At 37.3% G+C, this 16,796-nt stretch overlaps 1 protein-coding gene across 3 annotated transcripts in view; it reads right to left on the bottom strand.

The window, feature by feature from the left end:
- The window catches only part of kcnma1a (potassium large conductance calcium-activated channel, subfamily M, alpha member 1a), a 176,066-nt gene that overhangs the window by 70,036 nt on the left and 89,234 nt on the right, over positions 1-16,796 (bottom strand). For 2 of the 3 annotated variants that reach the window (XM_079635399.1, XM_079635400.1), the window contains exon 1: positions 1,911-2,339. In XM_079635399.1, coding sequence (XP_079491525.1) covers positions 1,911-2,118 — 208 coding nt within the window. In that variant the 5' untranslated portion in view covers positions 2,119-2,339. Of the gene's footprint in view, positions 1-1,910; positions 2,340-8,543; positions 8,656-8,815; positions 8,910-16,796 lie in introns of those variants that run through there. The other variant, XM_079635398.1, reaches the window with a different exon arrangement.

Below are 16,796 nucleotides of genomic sequence, written 5' to 3'. Positions count from 1 at the left end.
AGCAGAAAAGAATGAATACAAAATTGTTATTGTAAAGCAATCTGTAATGTTCAGAATGGAACACCAATTTATGGCATACTAGATTCTACATTTGTTTTTAAAGACCCCATGAATGGCTTGTCAAGCTCAGTTTTCTTTCTGGCATTGATGTGTTTAAAGTTGAGGTGGAACATATCAAAAGGCCATGCACTAAAGATTTGTATTAGTGATACTTGCTCGTATTTTTAAACCTTACATTTTTATGTATATCCGCAAAAAAGTTCTTAGATACATTTTAGGAGGGTGAGGAGGACCTCATAATAACAGTACTAAAAGTCACAATAATATAATAATAAAAATGTACGAGTCTGTATGTGAATCAACACAGTGTGCAATGATGAACATGTCAAACAATGGCTTCAATGGTCATTGGCATATTACACACACCTATCATCACACAAATGTCAATGTAATGTTAAAATGACTACATTTTAGTCGCTCAGTCATATGAGTCACACATAAAACAGATTTTCAGTCCATTTATTCTACTGGAAAAGAAAAGGTCAAGCACATTGCATTGTGAGTTACAATAATCCATGAAGTGTACTCCGCATTCTGGCAAATATAGTAGTTCATTCAGATATTTTCAGCACAGTGTGCAAACACTGCATTCATAGTACGAGTAGTATGGTACTTAGCCATTCCTAAAAAACAAATTTGCCAATCTGAACATCTCATATTTTAAAATCCCTAACAAAAGTTTAGACATCTTATGAAAACAGGACAATGATGTTTTACAGTAACATGAATCATTGCAGTAATATATATTTTTTATTTATTTCAATTATTTTAAATGTTCTTATTTATTCGTATTTATTTATCATTTTTAAACATAATTGTCATGACCATTTATTTTAAGCAAAACTACTTTTAAGCAAAAATATTGTTCCTCATACTTTTTATAAAAATATCTGTAATATGACCTTGGCATGTCCCTGAGTCCCTGAGGTTGTTGTTGTTATGTATTGCAATCAGTTGTTAAGCATGTATTATTTTAACAATTTATTTAAGGCTTAGAGTAGAGAAAGAAGAGCCATGGAACAATCACACGTATGCGTGTGTGTGTGTGTGTGTGTGTGTGTGTGTGTGTGTGTGTGTGTGTGTGTGTGTGTGTGTGTGTGTAAGCAGATTAGAGAACAATATCACCTGCTTCAGCAGACTTCTTACATAAACAGAATTTTTGTCCTGCTTTCAGCCTCAAAAACATCATATATTCAGAAGCAAATCACAACATCTTAATTCCATATTTCCATAAATGTTCTTTAACCTGTTGAAGCTCCCTCTTTTTGAGCCAAAACCATGACAACGTTGAAGAACGATGATGTAGGGCAGATCGAAAGTGTAGGGTAGTGAAATCTGACGTACATAATAGATTATATATCAACATTTCACAGATTTAACGCTTTAGGACAGAAAGTGCTATTAGATATACTCGATGGATGATTGACTTGAACAATTTACCCAAGTGTAACGGATTGGATTAATCTCGCGATCACAGTTTCATCAGTCTCGTTTAGATTCTGCATGTTTTCATTTGTATTTCTAAAAGAAATCACTGTATTACTGTGGCTGAAGCATTTCTATCATAAAACATAGAACAGATACTGACGCTAAACCCATAGGCCTTTCAATATATCATCTGTCAACATTTGCGTGAAGTCGGGCCAGAGAGCGGGGATCAGGTCCTGACAGGATTCACGCTTTCTCTTTGCAGAAATACTTGACTTCAAGTTTGAGGTTATCTTCAGCAACAGGAAACAAATGCACCTCAATACAGCTTCTTACAGTCATTAAGTGAAAAATTAAACAGCACAGTTACAGCAAATACAGTCTTACACTAAATAGAAGTTCCCCAGAAAAATATGTCTTACCCCATTTAGACAGCACATGGAGGCCGTAAAAAAAAGAGCTCTGACTGTCACTCCTGCCATCTCCAGTCTGGCCTGGACCCGACTTCACACGGTAACCGTTCTGAAACAGCTCACCACACGACTTTTTGCGCCGTACGCTCTCTTGAACGGTTTCCGTGACCAGAGCACCCCGCGGGCCCCGAAACACTAGCAGCTTGCTGGAGATCATGATTCTGTGATCCTACTCCTTTATAAATCCAGGAATGTAGAATGTGATGTTCCCTCAGAACTTCTAAAATGTGCAACCTCAGATTTACTTGATCAAAAAAAGAATTCAAATTTTGACTCAGAGAAGAAGAGCGTCTCATAGAGCGTGAACGCCAGAATGTGCCTAAAATACTGTTTAGCAATACTAAAAACCCTTCAAGCTTAGACTGAGACACCTGTCATTGGATGAAAATCTGATTGCAGCCACAATCTCTGACGTATTTGGTCTGATCTTTTCAATATTAAACTCCCACGCACGTATCTTGCCTTTGATCCCCTCTCTGTTTAAGCGAGGTGACTAGCTTTTGTATTCACTGAACCCTTCTAGAGATTTAGATCTGTTAAAATGAAAACGGAAAGAAAAAAACAATCCTGAATTAATCACTGGGGTTGTGCTTGAAGTGCTCATGAGGGTTTTTATTTGTTTATTTTTATGTTACTGATAACTGTATTATTAGGATTGTTATGCTCGAAAGATAATACATTTCATAGCAATAATTGCTTTCTAAATGAAGTGGCGTAATCCTGCTGTTGAGCTCATCTATATTCACTATACTTCAAAGGTGTCATAAAAGAAGATATTTTGATAAGTTAATAACCAAACAGTTTAGGTGACCACTGACTTTCATTTCACGGAAGAACACTAAGAATATAATTTCTCAAAATATGTTTTGTTGTTCAGCAGAAGAAAGTAACATTTGAAATGACATGAGGGTGATTTTAAAATTATAAATAGATTTTTTTATTTTTGGCTAAACGATTCCTCTAAGGCATCAGGAACGCTCCTGATACAAAGGCTGCTTCAAAAGTTAGGCTGTTGTCATTATGTTGCCATCTAAGATCTCATGGAACTCATTTTGACAACATTCTAAGGCACATCCTTTCAAGAGAAGACAATCTATAGTATGTACTCTGGCAAGCTCAGTGCTAACAATGAATCCAAGATGGCAGACAAAAAAATGAATTACAGACATACTTTAAGTTTATTCAATACCACCAAATTTCAAAATAAAGCAATTAAAGTGTTAAATACAACTTTAAAAACTGACTAATTTACACAATATGTATGTGCCAAGTCTTGTTATACTAGCGGAGCAACATATTAATTCTCATTAAGTCTACTGTGCACTTCGCAAGAGAAATGCGATTTTCAATCTGTTCCAAGTCGCTTGAAGGGGCAATATGTACGAATTTTCATGTATTAATCGCTTTTTTGTGCAAACAGTTTGTAACGAAACTTAAAAACCGAGACCTTCCTCGACTTCCTAGGGTTTCTGTGAAAGAAATTAAATTAAGCAAAAATACCGTAAAGACATTTATATTTTTACAAAAGATTTGTATTCGAAATCATCTTTCAAAAACTTTTTAAAAAATCTTAGTGATACCAAACTTTTGAACAGCAGTGTATAAAGCTAAATACTGCTGTTTGTTACCATGTATTGTTATATATATATATATACAGTATTTATATGTATTCTTTGTGCTATATTTCCGAGAAATTATAGGCAACTATGGCTGCTTGTTTGAGATGATGATTCGTCTAGATTACAGAAAAAAGACCTAAGGCGGCAGCAGACAACAGAGCAAGACACTTGGTTTAACACTACATTCAGCCACATTGGTATCTACGTTGTGCATCAGTAATTTCCCATGAACCTTTGGTGAACCTGATAGCATGTTTCTGTCTCAGCAGCTGAAAGGCCTGTGGCACAGGATCCAGGAGAGTAGGCCAGTGCTGTGCACTGAAGAGGCTTAATGGACATGTGTAGTATGGACGTATGCTTATTCAGACTATTTCATTCACATCTGCAGGCCCACAGACCAACAGCATGTCACGTGTGTTACAGTCACAAACCACTGGTTCTTTTTCTCAATCAGGGAATACTGAACATGTTTAAAGGGGATAAAGGGCCGCCGGGATTATTCGCCGCTCGTTTCTCCCAGAATGCATCCGCCGCTGGCATGTACTGAAGCCTGCCATGTGAGAGAGGGTTTTATATATGAAAGAGGCTTAAAGCACAAATTAGTTTCCTTCACTGATTTTTCTTCTTCTGGTCATGCAACTCTTATTCCAAACCGAGAATCTTCTAGTTCCAGTAGTGTGGCACAATACTGCTTCAAACCACCAGATGGCAGTAGTACTTAATATCCACATCATCAGGGATGGACTGGGACCACTGATGGGTGAGAATCAACCACCACAAACTCAATCAGAAAACAAATAACTTTATCAAATCTACTAAATTACATTTGCAGAAATTGATTTTCATTAAAATGAACTACTATAAAGTAGATCAGAACCCGTAACCACTGAGAATGTTTCAACATGCAAGTACTCAACTACTGGCATGGTATTAGTAAATACTACTTTCTTACTTTTTTATTAATCATAATCAGACTCTTACAAAGCATTTGACACATTTGGTTGTTTGTTTAAACCCCGTTGTAAATGTATCATGGGAGCAAACAACAACAAAGTTACGCATGCTGTCCACCTCAAAAGAGAAAAACTTTTGAACTTTCTATTCATCAAATAGGCTAATAGTGGAAATTTGATATCACAAATTGTTTTTAACACTAATAATAATAATAATACAAACATTTTCTTGAGCACCAAATCAGCATATCAGAATGATTTCTGCAGGATTATGTGACACTGAAGACTGCTTTGCCTTGACAGAAATACATTACATTTTAAAATATATTAACACAGAACACTGTTAATTTAAATTATAATAATATTTCACAATACTAGTGTTTTTACTGTATTTTCAATCAAATAAATGCAGCTTTGGTGAGAATAAGAGACTTCTTTCAAAGACATTAACAAAATATTTTGAACGGTAATGTGTATTTAACACAATTCTAAATTAGAATGTTTCATTTAGTTTCAAAATGGTTTGCAGCTCCGAGCTATATCACATGTCATTCAGGCAAACCCCCTTATAAAAAAGAGAAGTACAGAAAAGACTACAGTACATCACTGAAGCAGAGCATTTTAATGGCCCTGGACATAATCAAATCTAGAGTGAACCAAGGAATCTCCCTCTATATACATACCCTCCATTAATATGCACAAGATCTCCTCACATAAGACACTGTGATTAATGCCTTCTCTTCCCAGACCAATACAGCTTTTGGAAGAGGATTTAAACTCACAAAACGTCTCCATTTCAGAGTCAAGTACGTGTTGTTAATTGATTGCAAAGATGAAGGAAGCTAGTGTGGTATAAGAGCCTCGTGCTAATCCATACACAACACTTGTGTTTAAAAATATTCTCCTGCACTGCTTTGAGAAGATTAATTTCTGTTTCCCAGAAGAGGGTCTCTGCATAGCCTTCAGATTTTGCTTTAGTCAAAACATTGCTTTAATCAAGGACCAATTTTTTTGGTATAGCCAAGGTTCACTCATGTGCCAGGGTCTTTGACAGTCCCTACAGCAGATTTAATTATGATCCATCATAGTTTCCTTTACAGGGTGAGACCAGGGGGTCCAGAATGCAATAGTTCTCGAAAATGTGAGTGAAATGTTTTGAATTGAAATATTCAAAGCTTAAATATACAACCATGTTGAATTTCAGCCCATAAAAAAATACAATGCATTAAAATGCAAGCACGGTTAGAGCAATGCATATTCTTTTTTTTATTTTTTATTAGTGCAGTTCAACAAGCTTTTTTTGTTTTAAAAAACAGTTGTCATTAATTTTCTTCCATACATTAGGCTTTAGTTTATGTGTTACATGACACATTTACAACAGGCAAACAACTAGCAATGTACCAAACATTTTATAAAAGGGTCTGATTATTATTGTCCTGGTGGAAATTTAGAGCAGGATAGTTATCCTTAGTCTGGAGTGCTTGCTCCAGTCCCGAGGGCCTGACAATTCCTCAATGTTTATTATGCTGTTTGTTCTCTAAAAGCTCTTTTCGCTGAGATTAATATACCTCTGATCTGCTGTATATTATCATTATGTAACATATGACCACTAGTTCCCTCCATTCAGAGTTTGCTGATGGTGTAGGACACGTGGCTGATGTTGCTCCAGATTTCATATGCCGGCTGTTTCACAGTCTTTCATCATGTCTGAGAATTTGTCTCTGTTCTGTGAGAGCACTCTTTGGTCTTTGAGATGGCTTTATTCTGCAAGACAGGCCCATACCATGTCCCCAAAAGTACCAGGAGCACATTCATTCTGTTTCATATCCATACTTCACATGTTTACTAGGTATGGTACAGTGTGTGTTTTGTCCACTGGAGGGCTCTAGCGGAGTTTAACAAGCTTTAGTTTTTAAAATTTTAAACATTATTACATCAATGTGCATCAATGCAAATTACACATTCGATTTATTCATGTGATTATCCAGTCTTCACTGTCAAATGATCCTTCAGAAATCATTCTGATATGCTGATTTGCTCCTCAAGAAATGTTATTATCAATGTTTTTGTGGAAACTAATACATTTCAGAATTCTTTGAATAATAGAAAATTCTAAAGAACAGCATTTTTAAAAATAGAAATCATGTAACATTATAATTGTCTTTACTTTTAAACAATTTAATGTGCCCGCCCTTAAAGGGATAGTTCACTTTAAAATTAAAATTCTGTCATCATTTACTCACCCTCAAGTTGTTTCAAACCTGTATTAATTTATTTCTTCTGCTGAACACAAAGAAAGATATTTTGAAGAATGTCAGTAACCAAACAGTAGTCTGTACCCATTGACTTCCATAGTATTTTTTTTTCCTACTATGGAAGTCAATGGGTACAGACTACTGTTTGGTTACTGACATTCTTCAAAATATCTTTCTTTGTGTTCAGCAGAAGAAATAAATTAATACAGGTTTGAAACAACTTGAGGGTGAGTAAATGATGACAGAATTTTAATTTTAAAGTGAACTATCCCTTTAATAGCTTTCCCCAAAAAAAGATCCTGACTCCTTTTGAACTGTAGTGTACAGTATATACTGCCTTTAAACTTAAGCATAATTGGGACTTGTCCAAATCTCAATTATTTTTTTATATATAATACATTAATTTGATCTTTCATTACTCATTCAATTGGTTTTGACAGCTTAAAAAAAAGGAAAACTGAAGCTAAAGTCTAGTTTCTTCTGATTAAAATTCTAAATCCCGTAAATATTTTAATCGTGATGCTTCTACAAGCATCAACGCTGTTGTGTAAACAGTAGACAACAATGCCTGAAATTGTGGACGTGTGAAATGACATCTGTGAAGTTAGGAAACACACTCCGATTACAAAATTGGTCTGCCTCCAAACCATTATACTCAAAACAGTTTCGAGCTTTTAACAAGGTCAGTGCTCAAACTTCCTCAGCATTTGGACTGCACGGGCAAGTCCTCAATTGTTTACATATGCCGCTCAGCCAAACAGCTGTTATTAGGTGGATGTTGATAGCAGCTTTTATTTGATTTTCATTTAAAGCCTCATAGGGAGGAACACCATTCAAATTACAGATTTTTTTATGAACTTCTGCTTTTCTAATGCATTATTCAAACAGCACCATGGCAGAAGATGACAGTTCTCTAAAGCTGGCTACCAAAGTACTTAATTATTAACTACTGTTTTTAGAGGTGTTTAAGGAAGGGCGGCATTCTATTTACAGTTGTTTTGGAAAGCACCAATGACACAGGTGGCGTAACGGTTATGTATGAGTGTGTTTACATTGACTGTACATTCAATAGTCTAAAGCAGAGATGCTTTCCTAACCTCTTTGGAAACAGGATACACACACACACACACACCAGTCACTAAACCGCAAGTCGTGTCTCACCTGTCACTCACCCCAACTTTGACACAAACATATTGTGATGGGAAATCATTACCATCAAACCGAGGGTGCTTACTCGCCCCATTGGTTACTCAAAAGGAATAAGCCTTATACAGGAACGTACACTTTCCCTTTTCCAAATCTCACCTTTTTGTAAGCCCAGTTTAGAGAAGCAAGATTAAAAAAGCTAGTCCATTCTGGCTTATGTTGGTCAGTGTGCCTTCCGCAGGTTGAGAAGCCTGCTATTATCCCAGCATAATTAAAGCCCCAAGTCATCTCACGTTCTTACCATCCTTCTCAGCCTTTCTTCACCTAAGCCACACGGTCGTCTTTGCAGTTTGCCAAGTTTCCAAGCCATGACATTTTGTAGCTATTCTTGGGTTTCCCATGACAGAGAGGGACAACAAACCATGGCAGCTTGGCTTAATAATCAAAAAAATCTCCTGTTCAAACATTTGCCCTGGTCTCATCATCAGTTTGGCCTTGGTCTCCTCTATCTGTAGTTTGAGCTGTTTCTGTGACTGCTGCCCTGTGGTTCAGGGACTGACAGGAGGGTCAGGAGAGGGAAAGGGGAGTGAGGAGTGTTTGGACACTTACCCAGCCAGCTCCTGTTCAGATAAACTGACACAAACACGGGCGGTACGGTGAAGAAGTCCACCACTGAGTTCACCTCCAACCAGAACCACAGCTTATCATTGGCTGCTATGAACTGGAAGATGAAATGGAAAACGGGTCAATATTACATCGTTTTAAAGGGGATCATATTTTAAAATGAAAAAAGTCTGGTCAAACATTAAAAGTTATTGGTGACAAAAAAATATTACAGGGTGTGCAGAATGTGATATGTTGAGAAAGAAATATGTACTTACACGCAGGCCAAAGTAGAGTAAGAAGAACACATTGAATGCCATGTCAATTTGTAATGTGAAGTCTTTGTAGAAATTCTGACAGGATTCTATAGGACTATGGAGAAGAAGAAGAAAAAAGTTAATTCAATTTCAAACAGATTCATGATTTAATTGGCATGGAAATAATGTCAAAATGCAAACTTAATCTGAATGGTCCTAGAAATCGTTTTTTAGGCAAAATGTATTTTCTTTTCTTTCTGATTATAAATACATAATCTAATTATAAATATGCACATATAATATAAAACACACCCTGTAACATTATCAAACTTGCCTTTTTGTCATACTTTTCCAGACTATATATTTATATATACTACTCTTACATAACCTACATAAAAGTTTGCATAAATGATACAATATTCATTTGCATGATAGTGATATTTATACCTTACATACAAAAATGTATTTGCACACTGTGTTATTTGCATGATATTTTGGTCATATAATATACACATTGGGTCTATACTCAGTACAATGACAATGAAATGTAAAACATTTGTTGGAGTTAAACATGTGTTTTAAATCAGGATGTCTTGAAAAAACAAACATGAATAGTTTTATTACAATTATTCACAGGAAAATAAAACTTATTGTGATATAATGTACCATGAATGCACTGTCTGCATTATAATAACATTTTAATACATTATCTGTCAATGCATCCCAGCATGTTCAAAACATCTCTAAAATTTTGACACGCAGTCAAGACATCATGAACGTTGAAAGACATTGATATGATTCAGGACTGTCTTAAAGCACCAGTTGCCTTTATCTGTTATAATAAATCTTAAAATATATAACAGCATTTCTGATTTATTCAGTACAACTGGGATAGTTAACTCAACTGTTGAATGGTTCAATTAATTAAAAGGCTTCATTTCATAAGCCAAAAGCCTTTGAGCTGAGGTTAATGTAGTGCTGCCCTTTCACTGCCATTATCTCATGTAGGAAGTCATTTAGAGACCAGCCTTGAAATTAACTAGACATAAATAATATAAAACTAAAGAAAAGACAGCCAAATTAAGGAAAAAGGGCCCATAATGCAAATTTGACCAGCTACTTTTGGCCTTAAAGTGATAGTTCACCCAAAAATTAAAATGTGCTGTTAAATTACTCAACTTCAAAATGTAAGTGATTTTTGTCTTCAGGAGAACAGCAAAGAAGAGTTTTGCCTGAAACTGTGGTCTTTGGTGATTCATATAATACAAGTCAATGGTAACTGCGACTTTGAGTGTCAAAAAAACATAATTTTTTTTTAGATGTCTATGTCATACATACTGTAGATGTCTTATGAAGCCAAACGATCGGTCTGTGCAAAAACTTAAAACTATTTACATGTGTTAAAATTAGGGCCGTTAAAATTAATTAACTTTAACGATTCATTTTTTCAGTTTAGGATGTTAAAAATATTTAAAGCAATTAACGCAGCATCCGTTTTTTTAATCATCCTTTGGCTAGCGTTACATTATATGACTATGCTCTTAATAATGCAAATGCTTTTAAACCATTCATTGTTAAGTATCCTCGCAAGTACAGTCTTAAATTAAGTGAATGAAGTCAACTAAATTAACCAACCTGAAAATCTTAAAGCACTGTTCACAAGGTTACATGGCTTAAAAACAAAGGAAACAATAACATTTTGTGCATTTTGCACAAAAAGATCGATCAACTTTGCCAGCACGACTGGACCAGAAAATATCAGATTGGTAAGGTTTTATTTAATTGGGGACATAATTACTGGTCATAATGACTTATACTGTCTTTTACACGTCGCGCCGCGCTACGGGTGTGAGAACACTATGTAAACATAAAACCATGTCTGTATTTGGGATTGTAGGAACGACAAACAAGCGCTACACTGTTCAAAACTCGCGTTTGAATAGTCAGTAGCAATTTCTTAAAATATGAAAACATACTTACAGGCTGTGTCTGTGAGTCAGAAGCACCAGATTGTAACGTTACTTGCAAAGATGGAATCTTTTTAGAATTAGCCTTTGTGCAAAGCCGGCCTTGTACTCTCGCAGGTTCTGGAAACAGAACTCCAAAAAATGCGCAGCATTGCCGGCAGCAACAATAATACAGCGAGAATAAAAGTTACGTCGTCTTTCTTTGTGTATATGTTTGGGGCGGTGTAATAAAACTCTGCCCCCACACACTGACGTACATTTGTGGGGGCATGTTTGAATGAAGCATTTTAGGAAGGCGTGGCTAAGATTTAACTTTTAAAAAGGAAATATATAAAGGTTTCACACTTTGAGCTTTGTAATTCTGCAGATCTTTACTTGCACTAACAGCTACATAACACACTAAAGAAAAAGGAAAACAAGAAATCGCATCATATGACCACTTTAATGTTAGGTGCGATTAATCTCGATTAATTACAGAAAAATGTACGATTAATTAGTTCAGGAGCAACGGTCTGGAGCACAAGCTTTCTGTTGCATTATATGCATGGGAGCAAACTCATGTGTGAGTTGACGTGTGTCTGTTGGGAGGACACATCTGTTGTATTGTTCGTCAAAATGGTACTTGTGCTTTTCCTGGATGCCGTAACCTATATAAAAAATTAAGATGGACTTTTCACAGATTCCCAACGTTTGAGCTCCCGTGCATGTCATTATGCGACAGGAAGCTCGGTGCCAGATTGTCGTGAACACGCTCAGGACCATTTGCTGAGGCAGTGGATTACAGGTAATAATTTTGTAAATAATGTTCAGTTTCTTGCACAAACTGATCGTTTCACTTCATAAGACCTCGTTGCATCGTCAGGAGCCAGAGGTATTAATTGTTTTGCCTGTATATGTTTTTTTTTCTCTCAAAGTTACAGTAGCCATTGACATTATATGAATCACTAAGGATATATATATATATATATATTTACTGTTCTGGAGAAGAAAAAAAGACTCCTACATCTTGGATGGCCTGAGAGTAAATTTACAGCAAATTTTCATTATTTTGGTGAACTATCCCTTTAATAGTCAGGAAGAGCGTTCTATCAAGTTACAATTAGTGGTGTCTCAAAATGCACGACCGTCAACACATGTACGCTGTGTGAAACACAAAGCGCCTGATCCTTGAGCTCACTGTCACTTCACACTCTGCAATTACAAGAGATCTCCTGCCATGTGGCATTCATGCAGAAAGTATCCCTGCTCAGAAATCTTAAGACCTGAATGTCATTCTTGACTGCCTGGGCCATAAGATGACACTTTTCCAGGACCTTATAGAGATGTGGGCTGCTCTGAGGTCAGCTGAAAGCATGCTATGCCAACTAATAATGTGGTAAACAGTGCTCAGGCGCTCCTGAGCTTCAATCTAACACTAGGTGGCCCCAGTTTCTAATCGAGTGCCTGCGGAGGACATACAGCAATGTCAATGTGCACAGAACTATGCCGCCCTGAGGGACGCACGCAGTGGGCTATTTCAGGCTAGCTACAGTATGTGTCTTCATCATCTTCTTTTACAAAGATGCTGCACTTTGGCACTCATTCAGAAAGAGCACAGTATGAATGTGTATCCTGAAAGACACCCCGTGTGCTCACGGGCCCAAACGTCCCATTATGTCAAAAACAATCTGCACCATTAATCACTATCAGTGCACACTAGAGCTCTGCTTAAACAGTACACAAATTAGGGTTGATGGCAAAAGAAAAAATGGCGACATATTGAATGCTTGAGCCGTCGGAGTTGGTGATGGTGTGGCACACAGCAGGTCTAGGTTAATACAACAGTAACTGATTTAGGCCAAGGCATAATTTCTAAAATAAGAATGATTTAGCACCTGCAAGGGCACTGGACAGCTAAAACCTCAGTCGGGGGTCTAAAAATAGCCTTTCGGTTTTAATTCCTCCCTGAGGAGGTCTCTGCATGTGCTTCTAAAATTGGAAAACACACAAAGCCCTAACCTCTTAATGAAAACAGGAGGAAGTGAAAGCTCTAAGCAAGGAAGATGAGAGACTAAAATTTGTTTAGGAGCTGCAGTTGATATTTGCAGCGATAGTCATGCCAGCGTGTTCAAACAATTCTCTGTTCAAGCAGGAGAAATGCTCAGAGGACTAGCTAATCTTCAAAGAATCACATTGAATATTTTTGAGAATTTCCATCCGGTTCTACCAAATACAAATACATGCATGGAGCAAACGGCACTGCAGAACCTGCCTCCCACATTCATAACTCAATTCTCACAAAAACGAATGGCAAGATAAAGAGAGGCATGCGAATTGAAACGGCATCTCTTATCTTCTTATTGATTAACCCTCCTCAAAAAGAGGTCACATTGGCCTCAGCGTTTTAAACTGCTTTCCTGTCCTCTATGAGAACTTGCCTCTGGAAAATACAGACCCCATCAAGGCTTTCCTTTCAGTGATAAGACCTTATTACTGCAAAAATCTGCAGAGTCATAACTGGGCAGATCAAAACCTCCATCCCTATGGAAAGGAATGACATTGACAATGTGTCCACCTTAGCAGTGAAAGAAAGCTTGACGAATCTGTCAGTGTTCTACTTTAGGACAGAGAGATATAGAACTAATAAAAGGCTAAATTAAATCTGTTCATCATATGAATCGATCAAGTCTCTTCAGAAAATTAGGACTAAACCGGTCAATTCATATGGATTAGTTTTACAAACTCTTTATGGACTTTTTGAAGCGCCAAAGTAGTTGCGTAGCCGTCAACGGAGGTACAAAAAGCTCTCAGATTTCATCAAAAAGATATTGTGTTCCCGAAGATGAACGAAAGTCTTATGGGTTTGGAAAGACATGAAGGTGAGTAAATTACAAAATTAAAATTTTGGAGCTAACTAACCCTTAAATATTTCATCAGCTGCTGTAATGCATTATTAGAGGTCTATATGATTTTGAAACCTGATACTGAATATCAAACACAGGCATGCATAACAATCTTGGAGAACATGACCTGACAATGTCTCTCTTTCTCCTCTCTTTCTATAAAGAACAAGCTGCTGGTGTGTGGGAGATTTTCAAAGCGTAGGGACGCTGCACTAGAATTAAACTGGGTGGATTATTCATCCCTGCAATGCAGTGCCAGGATATTTATTTCTGTGGCTTCTCAGTGAACAGGCCATGTATTTCCCTGCCCTTTCACAGCATAGTGTCCTAAAGCTTTTCCAGGTTAATACAGCTCAGCCTAGAAACTGTATTTAGAAGCATCCATTCATATGACCAAGCAAGTCATTTATTCTGACCTTACTGCATAAATAAATAAATTAAACCACATATCTGTGCTCCTTTACCAGTGCTGAGGATACTAGTAGGCTTCGGCATTGCAATATGCAACTGCGCTAGGGCGCTGATCACCTAAAATGTCATAAGTGGGACACAAAATAAAAGGCATCCCTTGAAGGAGAGCTTCCCCTGTTGTTGCCCTACATATTTCTTGCTTCATTGTTCAGTCCCTAAAAAAAGTCACTGTAGTCTAGGGGGAGAAAGTACAGACTGTTCCCATTAAAAATATGACAATGAAACTACAATGTTAAGAAGTGTTGTAACAAACCTAGAACACAGCATTATTATATGATGCATTTCTACTTGATCTTCATGTAAATGTAGTGTAATATTTGGTTCATAAGGTCTTCTGAGTGGTTGATTGGTTGGTTGTGTTGAGGTGGTTGCTATGCTATTTTGGGTGAATTATATGCCATTTTAATGTGGTTGCTAAGGTGTTCTGTGTGGCTACTGATAGAACATTGTTAGGGTTTTCTTGACGGCTGATAGGTTGCTAGTGGTTTACAGGGCATTGTAATGTGGTTGCTAGAATGTTCTGAGTGGTTGATGTTTGTAGTTGGTTGTTAGGATGTTGGGTGATGCTTGCTACAGCCAACTCCACTAATAATGCCAGGGCAACAGGCACAGGCATTGTGCTATACAGTAGGTTTATTGCAACTGGCTTCTTTCAACACAGTCATGCAACAAAACACTCCGTCTCCACTGAAGAGTCTTTTCACTCAGCTCCTGAACAGCGGATCAGTCTGACCAAAAGCAATAGTGTCCTGAAAAGTGACTCCTTACACAAAAGAAGGATTAGAAACTCAGGGGAGGGTGGTAGTTGGCCACTAGAGAGAGCTGTGCATCTACAGCGTTGAGTGAAATGCCTCCCTGAAAGCTTGACGTGTGCACTAAGGCGATGAAAAAATAACCCCTCCCCCTCTACTCCTGTCTGCAATTGCTGCTTTCACCCTTCATCAAATTTTGAGTTACCTTAGGGAGTAACCATCAGCTCAAAATCACTCAAAATGTCCCACTTTAGATGTCTACTGATGGCTTTTTTAACAGACGATTACATTGTCTATTTGTGTGAGCATTTGAAAGATGCATTCGACGTGCCGTTGTTCCCGGTTTACATGTGCAAGAGGCCAAATCAAGAGAAAGACGCGGGTTTGTTCCAGAAATTTTTGAACAGTTGCGATAATTAGCAGCGTAAATGAGTCGTAATGATCCATTATCGAGACCATTAACGCTTAAGTCACGCGGCACGGCAGGTCAAATGAGAAGCTCAGAGGGCGAGAACCTGCATGTCGGTTGCACACATCTCTCTCTGGTGTGGACAGCAGCAGTGGAGGTTTCAGCTGCCAGGACTTCAGGCGGTAACTCTAGAGCCAAACGTGATGTAGATCATTAAGAGCACATCACAGCACACACCCCTGCTGTCACAACCTGATCTGGAACTGAACCGGGTGGGAAAGACACAGGCAACCAACAAAACACATGCACGCACACTAGGGATGTGCATCTCCATAACTGAGGCCGATGCGATACGCATCTCGATGCATAGCCAACGATATGATACATTAAAGATACATATAAGCAGCTACCGATGCGATGCAATACGATTCACTACTATTACGATGTGGTGCGATCCGATTTCGATTCGATTCAACGTGATGTGATTCAATGGAGAAAAATATGATGCTGCAATTCAATATGATATAGATAGTTCACTTTTATTTATTTTATTCAGACCTACAGCAAATCATAAAGTAGCTTAAGTGCCATCTGACTTTTAACGCATGGCTCTTTCACAAACAAAATATTTGGTTTCACAAAACCAAAAGATTAATCAAAACAGATATTATTTATCTGTCCTCTCTCCAGTTACACTTAACAGCTCACAAATTTAACAGTGAACAATTTAAGGATGCTCATGGATAAACAATAAAGAAATGTTCCGTAACTTGCGAGCAGGCAATTGTGATTTCAGCAGGTAGGCTAACAGTGACCAGAACGCAGGTGCTGTTTTAACATAAACAATAATAAATATTAAAAAAATAAATAAAAAACTTTCACAAACAGGTCTTTCATAACTGTGAGTGAATATATATATATATATATATACCGTATATGAAAAACTATTATTTGGCAGTCACAGGCTGCAGTAAACCAGATTAACTTAAATGTCCTACTTTAAGGTTTAAAGGTAGGTGTCACGCTCAGGACACACCTCTCACCCCGTAGTGTTGTGATACGTCATTCACGTAGCAGCTGCAGCAGTGGTGATGAGAGAACGGGCTTGAGCAACAGTTCAGAAAGGAGAAATCCATCTAGTCGAACTGGACGCGCGAATGAGGCAAAATCATGTCCATCGCGCCGTGCTTAATGCGTCTATCTTAGCTTTTATGCCGATGCACCAATGCGAATCAGTGAATCATCCCTAATGCACACACACACATCAACAAGTTCAAGTCTTCTATCTATACCATCTTTAACTGGGGTCTCGGGTATTAATATATATAAAAAATGAAGTTAAAGGGATAGTTCATTGAAAAATTAAAAAACTGTCATTCTGTCATCATTTACTCTGTCATTTTAAACCTGTATGACTTTCTTTCTTCAGTGGAACATAAAATAACATTTTGAAGAATTTTAACTGTATTTGTCCATATAATGAAAGTAATTGGGGTCCAAAATAACACTGGACTCCACTGC

This window comes from Phoxinus phoxinus, assembly GCF_949152265.1.
Source record: "Phoxinus phoxinus genome assembly, chromosome: 14".
NCBI classification, from domain to species: domain Eukaryota; kingdom Metazoa; phylum Chordata; class Actinopteri; order Cypriniformes; family Leuciscidae; genus Phoxinus; species Phoxinus phoxinus.
This window is presented reverse-complemented; position numbering and strand designations above follow the sequence as displayed.